The sequence below is a fragment of the Fusarium sambucinum genome, chromosome IV (genome assembly GCF_050947815.1).
Source record: "Fusarium sambucinum isolate potato_lamoka chromosome IV, whole genome shotgun sequence".
NCBI lineage: Eukaryota > Fungi > Ascomycota > Sordariomycetes > Hypocreales > Nectriaceae > Fusarium > Fusarium sambucinum.
In genome coordinates this window covers 5785871-5807431 of record NC_139291.1, presented here as the reverse complement: position 1 = coordinate 5807431, position 21561 = coordinate 5785871, and the positions used below count along the sequence as shown (strand labels likewise).

Below are 21561 nucleotides of genomic sequence, written 5' to 3'. Positions count from 1 at the left end.
TCCTGTACTGAAGCTGCTGGAAGCGCACCTCTGGAGTCAAGGAAACAGCGTGGGGCTCTGGCGGTCTGCCAACCCCGGGCCAGCGGGCAGGTAACGAATCTATTTGGACCGCTTCAAGCGCGCTCTCGTTACTTGTGCCTGTTTGACTAAGAATTGAATCTAGACAAGACTCAGGAGACTTGCCCCTGGACTACCGACTCTGAAGTATTTTAATAGGAGGCTTCTCAAAGTCTAATTGATGCAATGAGGGCGGTTTATCACGAAACATAGGGCTCCAAGAGCAACCTTATCTGACTCTGAAGTATAGACCAGAGACATGTAACACGAGAGCTGCTTTAGTCACCAGCCTTGATCACCAAGCCTCTGCCATATTTTAGTGGAATCAGGGCTAGAACAGAAACACAAACACTGCCAGCTCTTTGGCATACAGTACCTAGAGGTACATTCAGCCATACCTACATGTGGGTGTACAATCTGGATCTGATCAGTGGACCCCTCCAAAATGCTGGACATCCCGGGCATCTCCTGGATAAAGTACTTAGCGAGGCTGCTCCCGTACCTGAACATGATAAGTTTTAATTGCTTGCATCTCGTTAGGGATCGAAATACTTCGCTATTATTCCATGCAGATATAAGAACCCAATTATCCAACCTCGACTGGTCTCAACCCTCGCCTGTTGTTTCTTCTCTCTTGATCGTGAAGCCGCGTCTCTTCCGTACCACCGGGAATGCCTCCTTTCCCCGTCCCGGGGTGGTATATCATTGTGGAGATAGACCCCAGGACTGACCCGCAGAGCCGGAGTTCGGAGAAGCGCCCACCCCTCAATTCAGTATGCACCAAACCGTTTATTTTTGCTTGTGGTTTTGACCAGAGATCATTTGTGTAGCTCGAGTCTTTGAATATCAGAGAATTCGCTACCCTAATGGCCATTTATTCAAGCCTGAGATGTATAGGACCTACCGAGTTTAAAAGATGGGCTCACGTCTCATTCTTGACCCTTCCGGGTCTCTCAGCCTTCTCTGAGGTGCCAGTATGGAGCGATCCCCTTGCCTCGTGGGAAACATCATGTACTGTCGCGGCTCCGCTGGACCGTAGCGCAATCAAACGTGTTGAAGGCAATATATCTCTCCCAGTGCGGAGTTACCGGCAACGGTCGCCTGATGAAGAATCGCTGCGACAATTCAGACAGAAACCTTTCACCTGCTCTCACCTTGAAAGTACGTATGAACGCGATATCCCGTGCCCCAGGCTCGGAGTCGCGGAGGGTCTGCCCGTGCTTGTGACAGCGAACAATTTCCGTCTTTCCAGAACCTCGCCCAAATCGTCAAGACGTCACATGGTTTCAATGATTTCCCTAGTGCCGTCTGGGACCTGGTCATTTCATTTATCGGGATCCAGCCAGGTCACGAGCACGGCACAGTGCTATTCTTTGACTGAATTTGGCCAAGGTGAGGGTCAGAAGGAGCACATAGACTACCTAGTTATTCTTCTTCATCTGCACGAATCAAGCTATCAAATTTCAAGGAGAACCCCATCCAATTCTTCTTCATGCTACTAACCCTACTTCCCCACGCGCACAGATCACAACTTTGACATGACTGGCATAACGGGGAATTGTGTCCAACAACGTCAGTTACAGGTCTTTGAAGGAGTTCTTGCCAGTGGGCCACTTCTCGTTCACGGATGGGATTTCAGCTTTAACATGATTCGTTTCTAAAATGCCGGGTTTTCCCGTCTCGCACAAAATCAACTCAAATTTCCCCTGTCTGTCAGTTCTAGCTAAACACCCAAATGGCCAACCCCTGTTTTTGTCATTGTGAGTGGAGACGTGCCCGGTCAAGGGGAATCCTCCGTGGGGAAAAGTCGGGGTTTCCAAGCTAAGGTCGGGGTAAATTCGCTCTTGTTCTGATTAACTACATCTTGGCGTAAATAAATCACATCTAGCTTTATGATCTTGATCTTGGCTGAATCTAATCTGAGATCTGTAATACATAGTGAGATCATTCAGGTAATTAGTTCATCCATAAAACCATCCCCATACAACTCAGCTCGCTTGATCTCGCAATCAACCTCTCGTTGTGCAGCTGCACTCCAGTTCATCAAGTTAATGTGTGGTAAGAAACCTATGTCACGGCGAGTTGTGAAAGCAAAAGGATCGAGGATTAGATATCATACACACGTCCAGAGCCTCTAATAGTCTATATGTTATTGTAAATGCAAACCGGGTGCCTATGGGGTTGCCGATCATGGTAGTTGTGGTGGTGGTGGCTCATATCTGCCCAAAGGCTACATGCTTATGATAATCCCATTACTGTTCATCTGGTCTATTGCCGACTCCTCTGTCTGTAGAGTCGCGAGCCAGTCACCACCCAAGAAACTCAGCTCGACCACCATGGTCCCTGAATCAGAATCCCCATACGCCTCCATCCGTGGTTCGTCTCCCAGTTGCACGTTGCCTTAATGCGATCGCAGGCCTGTAGAACCAGTACTGGTCGAACCATTTCCCGTGACGCCGATTTCCGAAGATGTATTAGCCGGCCAAATAGGCAATGAAATGATGATAATAAACGCAGTCGCACAGTCATAATATTCGTAACAGTCATCCAGAGTCGTTATACAGTGTTGTTCTTTCCTTCCACCACTCCCACGGACTGGAGAGTTCATGGGTGGAAGAGACAAGGAAGTGTAGGTCGGGGACAGCGTGAGGAGAGTTGTTGTGACTCCGGATAATTAATGTCGTGGTTGCGCCCAACCCAGATCAGGTATTAGTGAATATGTGTTGTCAAGAAGAAGCGCCAGCCTCGACGATGAGATTATGACAAAAAAAAAAGGCTGGGCTTATTGGTAAAGGCCGACGCAATGCGCAAGGTTGGTAAATGAGTAGAAGTGCATGAATGCTTCGATCCCGGCCCGGTTCTAGGATGGTGCCAGGAAGGGTATACCGGACCGGTAAGAACTTATCAGCCACAGTAAACTGAGAACAAAAAACAACAGGCCAGCCACTCATCGCCAACTGGTGAGGGACTTTCATCCCTCAATGGGAATGAGCTGGGGCTGCGCAATGGGCACTTCAGCGCTGTCCTCACGATATGCGTCAAGCTCTTGACGAACAGGGGCCACCTGTTGGGGAAGAGTGAATCCGGCATCAAGCGCTGACTGAACTAACAAAGAAGCTTCCTTGTACCGGCGGTCTGTGTACTTGTCAAATACTGCGGCATGGTGTAGGTGAGGACGATCACAGCATTCAATCATCATCGTAACTAGGCTCCTCAACTGACCCCAGGTATAGCCCGAGTAGTAGACGTGCTGCTTAGTCTGGATACGTTGTCAGCTTTGTTTTGTCAACGGCAACGATGTTTTCTTACCCAGTCACCCTTCTTGAGAATGAGTCGTGAAAGACAATGCGCACCCGCAGCAAGGAAGCTTGGGCGTGACGCAACGAATCGCTCGTCCATGATGGTCAACTCAAGGAAGTATTTCGCGAGAGTGCGAGTGTCCAAGTCGTAGTCATCAGCCTTGCTGACACGTCGCAAGAAGCTCATAGGACCAGGCCAGCCCAGCTCGAAGCTCAGCATACTAAGCATAAAGCGCTCGGCCTTTAGAACTTCTTCGGCGGTATACCCATTGTCGACCATGTACACAATCTCTCCAAGAGAAGGACAGTTAATCTCTTCGTATTTGGAGGCTACCAAAATGGCTGTTGCTCCCACAAGTTGAAGCTTGCCAATCGACACGATCTTCTGAGAAAGGAAACGGTCGATGTAGTTGACGGTCAAGAAGAGAGTTTCGGGCAAAAGACCGAAGCGGTTGTGAACTTGCACAAGCCAATCCATAAGGACGGATCGCATTGACCATTGAATCTCGGTCTGGTTGTCCATGTAGTGAGGGTTGGGGAGCATCTTGTTCTGCAGAGTGTTGTCAGTGCTGAGGTCAGGTGTCTCGCGAAACGTCACATACCTCGAGCTCGCGCATATACTCAAAAATCTCGTCGCCATACTCAGCCACCATACTAACATCCCACATCTCCTCTTCTATCTCGTCTTGAGTACGCGTTCGCTCCACTTCCTCGCGGGCGTCTTCAAGTTCACGTTGGACACGGGCTGTTAGACGTGGTTGAGGAATGATCTCAGTAGCACCACCAGCAGTCATATCTCGAGAACGAACCGAGTGCGCCGTTGTGTATGCTTGGTCCTGGTCATCATAATCCTCATCGTCTTCCTCTTCCCAGCATTCTTCAGGCTCTGACATGGCGGGCATGGGGCCTTCTTCGAAGGAGTGGATGGCAGCATCATCCTCAGAAATCTCTGGGAGTTTGGCAGGTGGCTCTGGGTACTCCTCCTTTCGGAGCACATCAAGAGGGGCACCAGCTTCAATAGGCAGATACATGGAGTCCAGATAAGCAGCGTGATCATAGGGATATTCGGTCTCCGGAAGCTGGAATCCCGCAGGATTCGTGACCTTGTAGCCCATGTCAGCATCCGGCCTGGGGACGACCTTGTCGAGCTGCTTGCTCTGTGTCCTTCGCAGACTGGCCGGCTGCTGTTGAGGTTTAAGCTGAGGCTGGCTCTTGTGGTGTCTGGGTTGGAGGGAAGGCGCATTCTGGACAGAGGAAGGAACAGGAGGTTTGGTGGCAGCGTGGCCATCCTGTCTCACATAAGTCTTCTTGTTCGCGTCGAAGTTCTTGTTTTCAAGGGCGGTTCGCGTCGATGCTTGGTTGGCGAGTCTTTGAGCGGGACGAGAGAAGGCTTCCTTGCCGTGAGTACCGTTCTCTTTCGCACCTGTCAGTCCATGGTTGACACCACTCGTATTGTAGACTTTGATTGATTTGCCGTCATCACGAATCTGCCCGACCTGCTTGCTGACGTTGGTCACATCGCCGAACGCTGCTCGCTTGGCAGGGCCACGGAATCCAGCTGATGTGGTGGTCTTGGCCATGTTGGCCAGATTTCCCTTTGATTTGTGTTGTTGTTGATGAAGATGGGGTACATTTTCGGCGCCGCGCGGTCGAAAAGGCTGCAATTGTCATTAGCTTATACTCTATAATGGGCTCTGGTATGTATTGGTATGCAAGGGAGATGTGGCTGTCGAGCCGCGCCAACGGCTACTAAAAAGGGAGGAATATGCATGGCAGCGTACCTTGGCGTCCATCTTGACGTTGGGAAGTTGAAGAAGTTGTCAATAGAGAAGGAACTTGACAAGAAGGAGACGCGACTAGAGATGATGGCTGTGTCGAAGTTCGCGTACGAATGCTGAAGGGATGTTTTGGTGGTGGATGCTGGCGCGTTGGTTTATCATGTAAGATGCAGCGTTGTGCAGGTGCAGGTGCGGGTGTAGTTCAAGTACGTCAAGCGACAGGCGACAAGTATGTGGTCCTTTTGGTTGAATGTTGTTTGATATTGGCTGTTGCGCGCAAGATATTTAAAGCAGATGCAGTATCAAGAAGGCTCAAGCTCTTGGGGGAAAACAAAGAAGAGCTGCTGTGAAGCTTTAAGAACAACAGGTATTTGTTGTTTTTGTTTTTGTTTCTTTGCAGGAACAAAAGAATAGAATCAGGCAAAAGCCTCAGGCTGGTGGGTGTTGGTGAGATTAGGGGCCCGGGCTTGCAGGGGGCAGATGGAACTGGGAGATTAGTCGTGCTAGAGCTGAGCTGATGCTCTCGAGATCAGCCTGATGATTAGAGGTACTGGATTGCACAGAAGCTCCAGATGGATCTGACAATGCAGGAGAATGAAAAGTGGAAGGGTACAGAACAAAGACAAATGTAAATTTGAATGAGGCGATGTTGAAATAATAAAGCGATCCGAATAACAGGGTCTTCATGTTAGACATCTAATTCTGATCGGTAGCTGTGCAACGGGCAACTGGAGGTGGTGGAGGCTTCATGCCTTGTGAATCGCTGAACGTTGTGGCTTGATTGGTGAGAAGTCCCCTGCTGTATCCACTAATTTCTTGAGATGATTTTGTTTGTTTATTTATGCTCAGGTACGGTATTATTTTTGGCTATTAGTGCAAGGAGAGTGAGCTCACTAACCTGGAGGGGGGTTGGTGCACGGGCCGGTACGAGATCTGCGCTTCGTTTCTCCCTGTCGTCACAGTGATGGCGGCTGTTTGAAAGTCCCATTCCCGCTAACCAGCTTAGCCTTAGCCATCCCTTATCACTCTTATCTCAACTGGCATCGCGTCTCACTTCAAGAGCATTTAAAGACCTTGACGTCGTTGGAAGGCTTCATAAGACAGAAGTTGATATTTTTTGGACAAGAATATCCTTAACCAACTTACTTTAGTTCTCTTACAGACTCCCATGCTACCCCTAAGCTCCCATGCCGAACTGTTCAACATTGTTGATACGAATTTTGTCCTTCAACATCCCCGCGTGTCATCGTAGCTCAGCTCACGTAAAGATCGCGGTATCACGTGACTGCGTCCACACTCAAAGTCAACTTCCTCTCTACAATTATGATATATGCAGAGATTCCTGATCCCATTGGAGACGTCTAGAGGCGCTTCCAGTGGCATGAACGTCCTTTTTGATAATTTCCGAGCTTTCTAAGACAGTCTCTCGATTTGCGCCGCTTCCCCCTAGACCTGATTGCGCTCATTGTGCACAGAACCAAAACACCAGAAATGCGCCCAAGTCTCAAATTTCAGCTCTCAGATCGATATTTATACCCAAGAATACGATCAACATCAAGAGGATGATCCACGGACTGGCGAAGGGGCAGATTTAAAGACCAGAAAGTATTGAAGAAAAGAAAAAAGGGATCTAGCGAAATTGGGTAAATCACGATGTTTTACCATCATGCGATGCCTCCATCATCACCCCTCATAATCAAGACAAGCCACCACGCAAGCTGCACCAAGACCAATTCTACGCCACCATTTCTGACATCCTAAGCCGTGCCATAATATAGCATCATCAGAACAAATCTGCGACACCTCTTAGAATGACGACGGAGTCTTTTGGTTGTCATTTTGCCGTCGCAAGATGACACATGCGATTGAAGGACGATCGAGATCAACCCGTCCTTGCATGGATCGCTTCAGTTGCGCCAATTCATCAACTGTACAGAGTAAAAGTAGCCAGCTTCATTCTTAGAGATACTAAATTTAGAGTTACGTCTCACAACGGTGGGACAGGTTGCGGGACTCATGAGTTTTGCGCCGCCTTTATCGCATGAAACCCTCAAAGACAAAAGTGGCAAATTCAACATCCCTAGGCCGAATGGCAGTGCCATTGCAGTCTTTTGATATTAAACGTATGTACGTTTAACCGTCATGTTCAGATCGATTTGTGCGACTCGGTGGATTACGACTTTGCGCAACGTATTTCGCATCGGAATCCTTTTGTGCGACAGAAATCGCACGGGATTCAACGGGTACCAATAGCGGCTGACTAAATGGTTGAGATGCATCATTTTTTCAAGGTACGCACACACGCACGGAAATCTAGAGACCGCCACATGCCAGACAAACAAGTTGGATGCGTCGTGACGAGGGATGAGGCAATGATTAAAGCCAACACGGATTGGGCGCAATTCTGTCAGATAGTCTAAATTTTGTGATGACTTTTTGACAAAGCAGTCATAATAAATGCCGAACCCTGTCACATTCTTGACTGACAAACTGAACGACGCACAGGCAGATACGAACAAGGGTAATTGATCAGTGAATCCCTAATACACACCGTATCTTCTTTTGTGCGCCAGGCCTCTGGGGATAGCAATGGATGCCAGATGATGAACCGAATCGCAAATCAGATCAGTACATAGGCAGGCAGGCAAACCCTGTATGTACTACGAGCGAGCGATGGAAGTCAAGCTGGCTGATTATATTGTTTAATTATTTCGCTTGCCACAGGTGGGTGGAGTCTCAGGGAAGACTATCCGAGAGGGACAAAGAGAGACATTAGGCCAGTCTCAATCTCAGTCACTGCTTGGTCGAGATGGGCTGCGACGAGCGCTGATTCGATCGATGGATGGATGTTGCCGTTGTCGCATCTTGTTTTTTGTTGTTGACCATTTTTTTGCGCCAGCGCATTCAAACGTGGATAACCCAGGGCGGGGCGGTGACAGCGTGCACGCAAGCGTCATGCTTGATGGACGATGGGCGCATCGCATGCTTTGCTCCAATGTAACCCTGTACACACAGACAGAATAACTTCAGTGCGTTTCGAGCTTTATAGCAGGCGCATTCCGTCCTCGACCAGCGCAATCACATACTATAATTGCTAACAAGGGGCGCAAAGTTCAGCCTTTATGTTGCGACAGATAGTCTGTTCAAGAGGCAATGTGAAGCGAGCGCATTGCCGCTGCGTTGCGCAATTCTGAATCTGAATCGCATTGTGTGGCAAGGGTCTGCTGGGCCCCGTACGGAATATGCACGGTATAGGTAGGTAAATGTAGACTAAGTTAGTCCGTCACGGGTCGTTGAGGGTCCTCGCGCCTCATATTCGAATCATCCAATGCTACATACTAATATGTAGTAGTTTTAGTTGGATAATACTACTATGCATGGCCTGTCAATGCCATACCCTTTGGTCTTTGAGACCATTATTGTAGTGCAGGTAGAAGGTTCCACAACCTCGATATCTACCTGCATAGTGCTAACCTGCCTAGGTACAGTAGAGGCCGCAAGGGTAGACACGGTAGAGTAGGGTAGTTGGTAGGTACCTAGGCAGGTAAACAAAGGAACATCTAAACAACACGTCCAGGCCGGTTCAAAGCTGTCAGACCAGCAAACAGTCCGTGGTTCTATGACCTAGTATATGGATCGATCGCATCCATGGCACCATACCATACCAGACCATCCACACTCACGCTGTGCGCGTATCTGACCCCGTGCTGAAACAAAACAAGCCTGAACGTGTGGCCATCTAACAACTGCCTCGTGCGCGACGAACGAATCATTGCGACCGCTGCCTAAACGGTTTAATATGAAACCCCATTGAGCTTTATCCCCCAGCTACATACCGAGGGAAATTGATCGCCCGGGTCAAGGCGCCGCGACGAGGGGGTTATCATGGCACTGACAATTGGCTGTTGTGAATCGCGCAAAAATATCAAATTTTAATGAGGGCGGCCGGCAGAGAACAGGCGCATTCAGTGATGATGAATTGTTCCTACTATTCCAAGCGCCGTCGAATTGTGCGCCTAGCAAGCAGTGAGGCTGGCTTGAGGTTTGACGCTCTAATTTCAATGTCTCGGAATTAACTCGCAAGCTAAGCGCATTATCCCTCGAATTGAAGTGATCAATGAGATGCGCATGCGCAGTAATGGGAAAGAGTTGGCGCAATTCAAACCAGCAGCACTCATTAAGTTGCGGTCAATAACACGAAGCGCGTTCTAATAGCGTTGCTGGCTCCAATTAGCAATGAGAGCGCATTTGATCCTTTGAATGGGCTAATGAATTATTTACATCCATCATTGATTGACCAGGTCTAGTGGTAAAAAATACTGGGACATCCAAGTGTCATAATCAATATCGCCACCAAGGGGGTTTCCTCGGTGCCAGTATCCCAAGATTGAGCAACGCATAAAGAGGTTTGCTTCGAAACCTTAGTAACAGTCGAGAAATTATTCTGATTGTGATTTGTTATTGTTCCCTTTCGGGTTCCTGAAGCTCGTCAACAACAGACAAGGTCGTGGTTCTACCGTGCGCCAAGTTTGTTCGACACACATGATCAGCCTTTAGTAGACAGGTCCCTTAGCTTGGCCGACCATACCATTGAGTGCGATTGGCTATCAGTGATCTCTTGCAACCACCAACTCAGACATCTTTGGGTCGTTGAATCAACAGCTCTCCGCTCTGTAGTTATGCGCTCGTTGACAGAAGGAATAGCCAGCTGCCTCGATATCTATCCATATAGTACAATCACAATTGGGTCTACGAAGCGCAACGCGAGATTGAGAGAGACCCATTGATTCATGATCGACGATATACGCCAGTCTTCCGAGTCCTTTGCAAGCCCTGAGCGAGGTCGCACTGAACTCTGGATAAGCTCCGCATGTTCCCATTGGGGCGCGGAGAAGGGATTGAGTGTGTGCGTTTGTGCACTTGACAGCAGCCCAGCTCAACAAGCGATGTCGCCGAGCATATTCTACAGTATGGCCGACCATTGGATTCTATCTATACCTAGTATTTTGGTCACTCATCAGGTTAGCGGGAACCACTGCAGCTGTCGTTGTTCGTTGTCTCTTGTTGGTCCCTAGCCCACACCACATCTGGATCGGATTGGAGGCGAGGTTCGTCCGTCAAACAGTCACAAAACTCACACGAGGCCACCGACCAGGTGTCAGAGGGGTCCGGACAGAGAGGGGCTGGGCTGGGCTGAGGTTTCCTTTTTCCATTGGGGTGTGATTATGATTGTTGGTCGTTGGTGGCCAGCGCCTAGCCCAATTTTGGAGCAATGGATATGTAGCTAGCAGTGGATGGGTCGCGATGAGAGTCTAGAGATAGTGGTAGAGTGGATGGCCAGCAAATCAGTCAGTCAGTCAGTCGAATTAAGTTGAGTTAAGTTGAGTTGAGAGGTTAGGTTAGGTTAGGTTCGGAAGGGAAAGGAAGCGGAAGCCAAACCAAACCAATGCTGCTGGGGTCCGCAGAAATGGACGACGACTCATAGAGGCCTGTCCGTCATGATACCTGGCAGGATGGAGCCCCAGGGCCAATCTACAAGAATACGCGATTTGGCCGGTATTCGATGGTATCGTGAATAGAAGCAGACATAGGCGCATTGCTTCTGATCTGCTACTTGACCTGTTCCTGAAGACTATAGTTCAAAGTGGCGTATTGCGACAATCTTAAACAAGATATCGGCCGGGCTCATCATCGCCGTTTAAAGATGCGCCTTGCTTTGCTGTTGTTGGAGATCGGCATATGACAGACCCCAGGTCCTTGCGGTCTCTTTGATAGCTGGCCCGCACGAGTTTCAAAGGTGAGGAGGGAGATGAGACCCGGATAGAAAGTTGATGTTATTATTGCCTTCATCTCTTTAAGCGACTGCCAATATATGGAAGCAAGACGGAATATAGCAGGTAACAGCATTGCGCGCAAAAGACAGTCGACCACTTTTCGATTTGCGCTGCGCTTCGCTGCGCAATGCACCGCCGCATCCGCTTTTCTAGGTTCGTTCGCGCGAGAGGAGTATACTTGTCTAATGTACCATGAAAGGCAATCGAGAATGCGCCCTGGCTTGTTCCCCCTGAAGTGAGTCGCAACCATGATTAAGTGAAGGGCCAAGTCCATAAGCATATCCTATTCAAAGTATTTAACAATCTACTCAAAATGATTCACTCAATGGTACCGAAATTAGCGGCACGTCATGCCTGTTCCTTGGATAGATGTTCGGGTTCATCGGTGCGGTACCACAATGGATGGGTCCTCTGGAAGCACAATGGATGGATCTAGTATTCAGGGCAAGCCATCCAACCAGCCCTGGCTCATCAATTTCAGCGCCAACTACCATGGATGTTGTGATCAGTCTCCTAAATCTTAGGGTACAGAAATAAGTAGTCTAAGAACTATGGTCAAAGTGTCATAAACTGGCCTACTAATTTCGTCTGCCATGCTTCTGGGTCCAGGACAAGTATGGTTACAGGCTCTCCAGTGATATTTGTGGCTCTCTCCAGCGCTCTGTCCACCTGGTTTTTATGTCTTTTTCAGGGGACTTTAACGCTGAACTCCCCTAATGCGAGCGGATTCGTGTTAGTGAAGCCAGCTCCTCATCTGTAGGTAGGTAGGTAGCGACAAAATCCAAGAACCTCTCGTCTCATCTGGCTCCTCTTTTCCTCATGCACATCCTCTTGCCGACTGTTCAACGCCGCCACAAGCATCCCAACACGGATCAAGACATCTCTGGTAAGTCCCATCGCCTTTACTACTATGCGCGATTCACATAGAGGCCCAATCTTGAGGCCCTGCATCTCCCCTCTTCTGTCCTTCATATGTGGTCCCCCCGTCCTAGTCCAGGAAGCGCCAGACAGACCTGACAGTCAACTGGTCCATTCTCCCCATACACCACCACTCTTCATTACCATCTCAGTCGTCTTCCATTTCTCTGTTACTGACAACACATACACAGCATATACTTCAATAAGCTGCCGTTTCAACGAGAACCACCGTCCGCCGCCGTCGTCGTCATACGCACCGCACCGCACCGCTACGTCTTCCGTGAACAGGGTCGGGCCCAGTCTATCAGGCAAAGCCCGCAACCACCACACAATACATGTTCCTGCTCTCTCCCATCCCATCGACACAGACTTCTGTTTCTCACATAATGACTTCCATGTCACCTATCGCCTTTGATGCTTCGGCATCGTCAAATGGTGGCAGTGTCTCCCCTCCTCAACAGACAGTGACTCCCAAGAACGTCGCATTCGAATTGATGTTTCCCGATTCCCCGCAATACCGTGCGCGTCTGCCAATGCGAGTGCAAATATATCCACACGACACTACCGATTCGATTGTTACAACCGTTAAGAATTTCTATGGTCTGTACTCGGGTCCTACCGGATCAAAGGGTGTCAGTTTTGAGGACAATGGAGGAAACACCTTGATCGCTCGATATGAGAATTTCCAAGACCGTATGGTAGTATACGTCAGGGTTATAGAGGAACCTCCAGCGAACTCATATGCTCCCCACCCCTATCACGATCCCTCTGTTGCCAGTCACCCTTACTATAGTGATAACGGCTATCCTGCTCCTGCTCCTGTTCCTCAAGCCTCGCGCTGCGCACAGGAGACGTCCAGGCCTACTTCTCCTTCATCGCGACGGCGAAGCCCTTCTCCTCATACTGCCCGCGGCCGAAGAAGTGCTTCTGCCAGCACAAATGGAAAGAAGGGTCGCTCACACTCTTCCAAGACTCGCGCCTCGACTTCGCGAGGCCACAACGAACTGTATAGTGACAGCATTACTACTGGCTATAGCAGCAGCAATGACGAGCATGACTCGACCTCTGGAAAGAATAAGGATCAACTTCCTACTACTGATATCAGTGTTGAGAACATTGTTGAAGGTGGTCGTCGCAAGAGAGCCAAGTTTGAAAGCTCGGTAAGTGGAGACCGCCATTTTGACAAGGCGGGCTCACAGAGACTGACAACGTCGGGCCACAGGAATTGCCCTTGTTCGCACCACCTCAGATGCCAGCAGCAACCTCGAACCCTTCCGTCTCTCCCGCTCGTCGTGTTGAGCCTCATCGCCCTGCAGTGCCCTTCATACAACCTCACCAAAATCCCTTCACGAACCCCCCTCGCCCTATGCAGTCGCCACAGGGCTACAGCAATGCTATGACACATTCATCCCTTTATTCAACACCCGGTCGCAACCGAAATAGTGGCGGATATACCAGCAGCGCAATGGGAATTATTCCTACTCCCGACCCCACTGTGGGTAGCTGCGTGTCTGAAGAGGACAAGGATGTTGCCATTCAACTGATGCGACTCGGTGACATGTCCAATATCTCCCACGGCCGAACCTCCGCATCTACAGTCGACGATACATTCAGTGGCATAGCTGATGCTGCTTCCTCTACCGGTGCTACTAGCGATGGTGACAGCGAGAGTGAAGCAGAATTGCCTCCTCCTCGTCGCCAGAAGCTTGATATATCCAGTGGAAAGGTCTACCAGACTACCGAGTCTCACTTTATGCCACCCCCTGAGAGTGCTGAAGTCAGTGGCGATGATGCTGATTACGAGGACGGTGCTGATGACTCTCTTCTCTCCAATGGCAAGAGTAAGCCCGCCAAAACCATGAAGGCCCCTTCAAAGCACAAGAGCTCTTCCTCTGTCTCCAAGACATCTTCAAACAAGGCCTCCAAGGCCGCGCGCCCCGTCAATGGTACCAAGGGCAAGAAGCTTCCCCCTGTTCCCAGTGGCCCAATGTCGCCTGCCTCGATGCCCCCTTCACGAAAGCAGTCAGTAGCATCCACCGGACAAACTCCCCTTGTTCCTGGTGAAGATGATCAACCTGACCTATCTACCAAGCCGCGTTGTCAGCGTTGCAGAAAGAGCAAGAAGGGCTGTGATCGTCAGCGACCTTGCGGACGTTGTCGCGATGCTGGTCTGAACGCCGATCAATGCATTAGTGAGGATGAGGGCAACGGCCGAAAGGGTCGATACGGTCGTCACATGGGAGTGCCCATCAAGAAGGATGAGGTCCCCGCCGTTGCCCAGCCTGCGCTATTACCCGCTGCGCCCATCTCCTCCGCGGCAATGACTCTGGACAAGTCCAAGAAGCGCAAGCGGTAAGCGGCGCCTCTACCGTGTGGTTAGGTTCCGATTTAGCAGTATGTATATACTGGGATCTCAAAGCACACATTGCCGTGTCTTTGCGGCATTTGTACACTTATGATTGTTACTCAGGAGGGCGTAATAACGACGGTCAATTGACCATTACACTCCTTATACGGCGTTTGGAAGAAATATTGCGAGGCTAACTATCAGCCCCTCGCGACAGCCTCGGGGATGTATGTGGAGGAGTTGTGAAGAAACAAGGTGCGGTATGGGAAAGGAAAAACGGGCGCGCGGATTGGAAAATCTCCCAGAGGTTAGAAGGACATCAAAGAAAAGGCATATGGATGGTTTATCGTGTGTCTCATTGCGCACAAAGTGGAATGGGGGATCCAAAAGAGGGTCCGCCTGGATGTTCAGGAATCTGCCCATCAACAGCACAAAAGGAGCGGACTGGTTTGACAGCGGGTATTGTTTCTGATTTGTTTCCCCTGGTCTGTAGCTTTTCTATAACTTTGTTACCTCACTCGTATCAATACAACATACTCGATGTTAACTTAAGGTCAGATGCGCGTGACTGCGTAAGTGTGCGCGACAGGAGAACTAGTGCGTATGTAACAGAAAAGATGGCCTCTACACTTTAGGGTACAAAAATAAATGACCTAAGATCATGCTATAAGTAGCATAAAAGTGATCTGCTAATTTCGTCCCTTATGACTCAAGCGGCCAACTTTTCCGATATCCTGAGGGCTTCCTGAGTCTTAGGGTATGAAAACAAGTGGTCTAAGAACTATAGTCTAACTGGCATAAGCTGGCCTACTAATTTCGTCTATTATGCTCCCAGCAGCTAACTTTTCTAACCATGGGACAAAATATGCAAGTTACAGCAATGCGCACATGACACAAATCCTCAAAAGTCACGGTATATCCATTACCATATCATGCGACCACTTTTCTCTTGTTTTGAAGCCGCAATGATGTTGTGGTTGTGAATTGGTAAACGTTGACGTCGCATAGGGCAGTTTGCGCTGTCGCAAAACCCAAAACCTCGGAACAGCCCGCCGACGGGACCGGGCCGATAAATCGCGTGCATGTATGAACCCACCCGCGCAAGCTTTGCAACTCTGTCGCAACCTGTATTATGTTTCGTTTTGTCTACCTCTTATTGTATTTCTGTCCACAGCTTGATATTTTGCAATACTAAATGTCAACGTTGTGATCTTACCTGAACCCCTACCGCAAATCTGATTCCCCCACCATCAAACCTGTACTAGCGTGCCGTTCTGGCTCCACTATTTACCGATGCGGATACGATGAGATAACCGATTGGCTGTCATATGTTGACTAGTATCACGTGATACACTTACATCATTATTTTTTCCTTTACCGCTTCTTGTTTACCCCTCCATGAGCGCGGGGTAATTTTTCATGATTTTTTTTCTTTCGAAAGTCGGGATGTGGTTACGAGTAATGGACAGAAATAAACGACAGATATCTGATCAGGATGATTTAGCTCGTGCTAATATTCGAGGTTTAAGCCATGCGGGTAGAACCGTTTCGACGACACAGTACTAGATACAGATCATCGTCGCAGAAGCCAAATTGCGCCTTCACATCGAGTTAAGTTGTCATGATGGTGCGACCATCGTATGCGCAGTTGCAATAGTTGTCGCAAGTCCAGCGCAAAACTGTATCAGTCGCGCATTGTTTGCACTGTTGTTTCTGGTGTTGGTGTTTACCCTTCAGGGCGCCGGCCGCGGCCACCAATGTGACTCTGTCCAACGTCTTTCATTGGCCCCACCGGCTTCAGAGAACGGACTTCCGTCTCCGGGAATGATATTGCCGGCCATCGGGGCGGGTCTTGGGTGGGGACGGGCCCCTTGGGTGGGTCCACCGGTTGAACTTACCCTGAAGATGAACATGATTGAGCTTTTGCCTTCATACTACCAGTGATTGAAATGTGAGTATCTAGACAGTGGTTATTTGCTGGCGAAATGTCGATATCCTTGTTTAGCTGTGTGTTTTTACATAGTCATACTCGATTTTGAGCTGTTCAGACTGCTAGGACATATGATTGCATAGTTCGGTACATATAACCCAACTTACAACACACTCATCATCACCACTTTCAGATGCTCAAGTGTTAACAGAATCCTCAGGAGGAAACGCGCGCCTTGCAATGACTAAGAAGCCCTCGAGGTCTATCTTATCTCATAACGTAAGTAAAGGGCGTGGTAGACACTCTAGACTAGTTGGTAGCAGAAAAATAGCCTCCTAAGTCTTATGATATAAAAATAAGCGATCTAAGAACTATAGTCTAAGGAGCATAAACTGACCTACTAATTTTGTCTCTTATGCTTCCAGCGGTCAGTCTTCTGATACCCCGAGGGACGCTGTATGTGACCCCACGATTCAGAGGCGAATGACCGGGTTAAAAATGGCAAGCAACGACTTTCCTGATCCGACCAGCCGACCCCCTGAGGTTGTGGGGCGCGATATCGGCAAAAAGATTCTAGAAGAGTGCGCCCTTCGAAGGTGAAAAACACTGACTTGTCTGCTTGTGAATCATGACACAAAGATTGTAGTCGAATAGAGAATGTGATTGTTATTATATATAAAGTTGTCGTATCTTGAAAACCGAGCAACTGATACAGCACTTCACATTGATAATTGCAAAACCTCCTCCTTCTCTCCGATCTAGCACGTCAATAATACATACCTCGGCATACTTCTTCACCGTATCAGCAATGTTTAGCAAAGACATTAAAAAGATACCCGACAATAGGTCGTCATCGCCATGCCCTTCCGAAAATGATCCCGAAGACCCCCAGATCCTTAATCCCACTATCTCCAATACAAACGCTCCTCCTCCAGTCTTTGACCCAGATACTTTCAATCCTCCGGATGGCGGGTTTCGTGCATGGTCTCAGGTTTTTGCTGTTATCCTCATCAATGGACTGGCATGGGGTTACCCAGCCTCTTTCGGCGTTTACCAGCTTCATTATGAGGAGTCCCTTGGCCTGCCATCGTCCCAGATTTCGTGGATTGGTTCTTGCCAGACTTTCTTGACTTTCGCTTTCTGCGCCCCGGCCGGCCGCCTTGCCGATGCTGGATATACCAGAGAAACTGTCGCCCTTGGAAGCTTCTTGGCTATTCTTGGGACATTTATGACAAGTCTATGTAAGCAGTATTGGCAAATATTCCTTGCCCAAGGTGTGTGCACAGGCATAGGCCTCGCTCTGCTCTTCATGCCTGCTGTGACTGTTCTGGGTTCATATTTCAAGGCGAAGAAGGCATTTGCTCTCGCGTTAGGTGCTACGGGGACTGGCTTGGGATCCATAATCTTCCCTGCAACGCTGCAATATCTCATCCCGCAAATTGGATTCCCGTGGGCTGTTAGATGTGCTGCTTTCGTTGCCCTCTTTATGATCGTCGTTGCCAATATCATGTTGAAGCCATATCTACCTCCAAGGAAAACAGGTCCATTGATGGAGTGGGATGCGTTCAAGGAACTCCCCTTCGTCTTGTTCGTTCTGGGTGCCTTCCTGAACTTTTACGCCTTGTACTTCGGTTTCTTTTATGTAAGTCACACAACCGGCTCCCGTTCTTGCCCGTATGGTTCGCAACTGACTCAACCTGCAGATCAACGTTTACGCACGCAATGTGATAGGATTCTCGTCCGTTGAAGCTGTCAGCCTGCTGCTTGTTGTCAATGGCATGAGTATTCCTGCACGCCCAATAATGGGATATCTCGCAGATAATGTCCTGGGACCTATAAATACGTTCATCATTGGTCTCTTCGCGCTGAGCATCATGTTGTATTGCTGGATAGGTGTCAAGACTGCTGCAGGCATGTATGTATTTTGCGTCTTCTTTGGTTTCGCGAATGGTGCATGTCAAGGAACATTCGTTGGGGCAAACGCCAGCTTGACAAAGGTTTGTGATCCTATACTCCAGAAGATAACAAGAGCGCTGAAATTTCCAGGATCCTCGTAAGATGGGGACTCGCTTCGGTATGGTTCAGACAATTTCTGCTTTTGCCAGTCTGGCTGGGCCACCAACCGCCGGCGCCATTCTCGATACTTCCAATGGGAACTTTACTTATGCCCAGATCTGGGGCGGGACCGTGTTCTTCCTTGCAGCTGTTGTAGTTACGGGGTCACGGATTGCATCGACGGGATGGGTACTATTGAAAAAGAAATAAGCAGATGGGAAATTGGAGTGTGTTTGACCAACGCGGGCGAGTCGGGCATCACAAAGGTATAGCAAGGGAATATATTGGGTTCTAGCAACATAGTACATGGTAATGTTTAATCTGGAATGCTTCAGATGTGCACATATTATATCCTGCGAAGATGGTGAAGAGTGGTGATGACTAGTCGGGCGATCTGACTACCATCTTGCCACACATAGTCGTGCTCGCCCCTCAAATCTTTATTGACCTCCAAGTTGACCTCCTGTTTGGCCAAGAGAGTTGCCATATTGTCAATCTCGGGTTCGTCAATGAGGCCGTCTTCGGGAGACCAGGCAAGAAGGACCAATTTCCCATTCGACCACTTGCTTTTAAGGCATGAACCAAACTCAGCCGGTGAGGCCTTTTCCCACTCAGACTTGTCCTCGCCAAATGCGGATCCAATGAAACCAGCGTATCCGCCATTGAATCTCTCGTTGAGTCCGACTAGGTCGTAGATGCCTGAAACTCCAATTATGGCAGCAGGCAAGGATCCCTTGGGATGAGATGGGAGAATCTCGTCACTCATCAAAAGTTGCATTGCAAGGGTTGCGCCAGCAGAGTGACCGACCAGTATGTAATTCTCCGACAATCCATACTTTTCTTGTGCATAATTCAAGGCTGACCAGATATCTTCCAAGTGATCTGGGTGCTTTGCGGTGGCTGCTTCCTGGGGAAACTCTGGATGAGGGGATAGTCGGTAGTCGATACTGATGAAACCTGCGACATCTAGGGTTGCGACAGCACCTGAGATGACAGTACGCTTTATGCTCTCGGTGAAATCATTCTCGTTGTTACGAGGATCACGCCACCCACCCCCGTGGATGAAGCTGTGAGCTGTTAGTAAACATCGCAATCGAGGTGAGGAAGCCCTTACACCACCCAATAGCCTGACTTCTGATCGGAGCGATTAGAGAAGCGCCAAACGCCTAGCTTCTGGCGGCTATGATCACCGTATTGGTGAGACGCGTAAGTGAGTCCCAGGGACACGTCTCCAGCAATATCGGCCATTTTGTTTCGGTTTGATGGACGACTTCAAACTATCAGCGCTATGACCTGGACGATGCTGGTTGCAGGGAATTTTCGCGGAGGATTGGTAAGGATTAGGTTAGGTTATAAAGCGCGAGAACCTTCGGTTCGAGGCGTTAGTTCCTCCGACAGTTTCTATAGTGAAAAGTCAGCTTAAATTAGGAATGAATTGTGTATGGTCCAGACTCATTTTAAGTATAGGTAGGTAGTCTTGAACATATCTACTTACGGGTTACTGCCGAACAAGGTGAGGAGGGGTTTTAGTTGGTCGGAACTTTCAAACCCAGTAACGTCCAATCACGGGCACTTTCCAGTTTATCGGGCTCGATATGGCAAGCAGTTAAGCTAGCTACTGCTACATGAACGATCATTTGACAGTTGACAGGTTCATTTGCTTTTTGCGCAACGTGGGAGGTGGGAAGGAGCACCCTTAAACAGTTGACTTGAAGACGGAAGATGCAATGGAGGGAAGGCACGGAACTACGGGTGAGTACCTTCCGCACTTTCCGCATTTCCGTCCGCCCGTCAATTTTGTATAACATCAACCTTTATCTCCTTTGATACCACAGAACCGATGCTATTGACAAATGAACTCACTTCTCGTTTGATAAGCCCTGCGATGGGTTAGTCAACCAGAGGATCATATTGCGTGAGGATCAAGCTCGCGGCACAGAGGAAAACGGGAGATTGCCTGGCAGCTCAATCAAACAATTTACGTACTGTACGGAGTATGTACTTTCCATCGTCTCACAAAAAGCCCGTTAAGCTAAGGCACATGGTACTGCACCTGTCTGGATAAGGAAACTGACCATGCTGTGAGACGCAAAAGCAGCAAAGTGGCTGCGAATCACCACGTTTCATACTCCCGACGCACAGTTTGCTAGTCTTCACCCGTGATGAGGCCACACCTGAAGATGGATGAACAGGGGCTTCATAGCCGACAGGCATGCTCGGAAGCGAGGCGCATCAATGATTGTCATTCCCTGTCTACCTGTTCCCTCGGGTTCTTCAATGTTACCCTCTTCCCGTCGATAGTCTCCAAATCGCGAGCGACTAGTGCGCTAATAGATCAGCTCAATATCAAATCCAACATGCGATCGATCATAACCACAGGCTGAGATATCGTTTGAAAACACGACTGACTATATCGTTTTCTCGATTGGCTCTCTTAAAAGCTCTCTCGATGTATCGATAAGAGGGATGCAGAACTGGGCGTCCCTGAGCTGATGCTGAAACAATGGTTAAGCTGAAGCCTTGCTAAGTACGGTTGAAGGTGTCCTACCATATCTTCGGGCCCTATCATCGGTAGAAGCAGCTGAGAAAGGTCTAGCCACCGGGAAATCACCATGGGTACAATTAAAAGATCTGCAATTCCTTTCTTTGCCCTCTAGTTCAAGTTGAATCTCGTAACTCGACCTAACTTTGCTGGGGAAATCTTGCGGCTCCATCAACTTAGCTGCCTGACGTACGATTGCTAACGGTCTTATCTATAGGCCGTTAAAGATGCTATTCGAGACCAACCAATTAGATTAGTCGAAATGAGAAATTTCCACAAGTCCTAACTGGAAGTATTCAACCCCGAGCAATGGCGTCTAGCTAAGAAAGGTAATTGCTGGTGGCTCCAATCGCTATGCAGGGTTCTTGGTTCTTAGTATCAAACAAGGGCATTGTCCTTGATTGACTTTGATTGACTTTGCTCACCAGCTAACTAACATTACACATCGACAACGGGTTGCCACTAAAGTTCGCTTCTCAGCATTAAAAACATGAGAGCCCATACAGGACAAGATCATACACTGCTTGATTGATGCTTGCTGTCCACAAAATGACGGAATTGCTTTTTCCAAACGATATGGCGAGGCTCTGCCCTACTTGTCAGACAATATACCAAACGAGACTCTGACAGACCCACCACTCCTGTCAAACCAAGAAAGGATCTGTATGGGTACGACATCGGGGAAGCAGGTTCGCTTCCCGCTAACCCTGGTTATTGAAGAATGCTAGAATCATGCCGCAAAAGGCTTTGAATCCTCAAAGTGACAAGGTGCCAGGGTACCCTGACGACACCAGCTTCACA

The 21561-nt window shown here is 48.8% G+C and overlaps 4 protein-coding genes across 4 annotated transcripts; 2 read left to right on the top strand and 2 right to left on the bottom strand.

Annotated features, from left to right (window-relative positions):
- Positions 1–3028: 3028 nt before the first annotated feature.
- FSST1_001922 (cyclin-like protein) lies at positions 3029–5149 on the bottom strand (the record flags this gene model as incomplete). The annotated part of the gene is made up of 4 exons (XM_083227863.1): positions 3029–3316; positions 3367–3906; positions 3959–5014; positions 5138–5149. 4 exons carry the CDS (start codon positions 5147–5149, stop codon positions 3029–3031), a joined length of 1896 nt encoding a protein of 631 aa, XP_083092104.1.
- Positions 5150–12272: 7123 nt separating this feature from the next.
- FSST1_001921 (Zn(II)2Cys6 transcription factor domain-containing protein) lies at positions 12273–14242 on the top strand (the record flags this gene model as incomplete). Its single annotated transcript, XM_083227862.1, has 2 exons — positions 12273–13046; positions 13109–14242. The coding sequence occupies 2 exons, from the start codon at positions 12273–12275 to the stop codon at positions 14240–14242; spliced, it is 1908 nt and encodes a 635-aa protein (XP_083092103.1).
- Positions 14243–16971: 2729 nt separating this feature from the next.
- FSST1_001920 (major facilitator superfamily domain-containing protein) lies at positions 16972–18428 on the top strand (the record flags this gene model as incomplete). Its single annotated transcript, XM_083227861.1, has 3 exons — positions 16972–17805; positions 17867–18160; positions 18210–18428. 3 exons carry the CDS (start codon positions 16972–16974, stop codon positions 18426–18428), a joined length of 1347 nt encoding a protein of 448 aa, XP_083092102.1.
- Positions 18429–18564: 136 nt separating this feature from the next.
- Positions 18565–19466, bottom strand: FSST1_001919 (Alpha/Beta hydrolase protein; the record flags this gene model as incomplete). Its single annotated transcript, XM_083227860.1, has 2 exons — positions 18565–19285; positions 19333–19466. 2 exons carry the CDS (start codon positions 19464–19466, stop codon positions 18565–18567), a joined length of 855 nt encoding a protein of 284 aa, XP_083092101.1.
- Positions 19467–21561: the final 2095 nt, after the last annotated feature.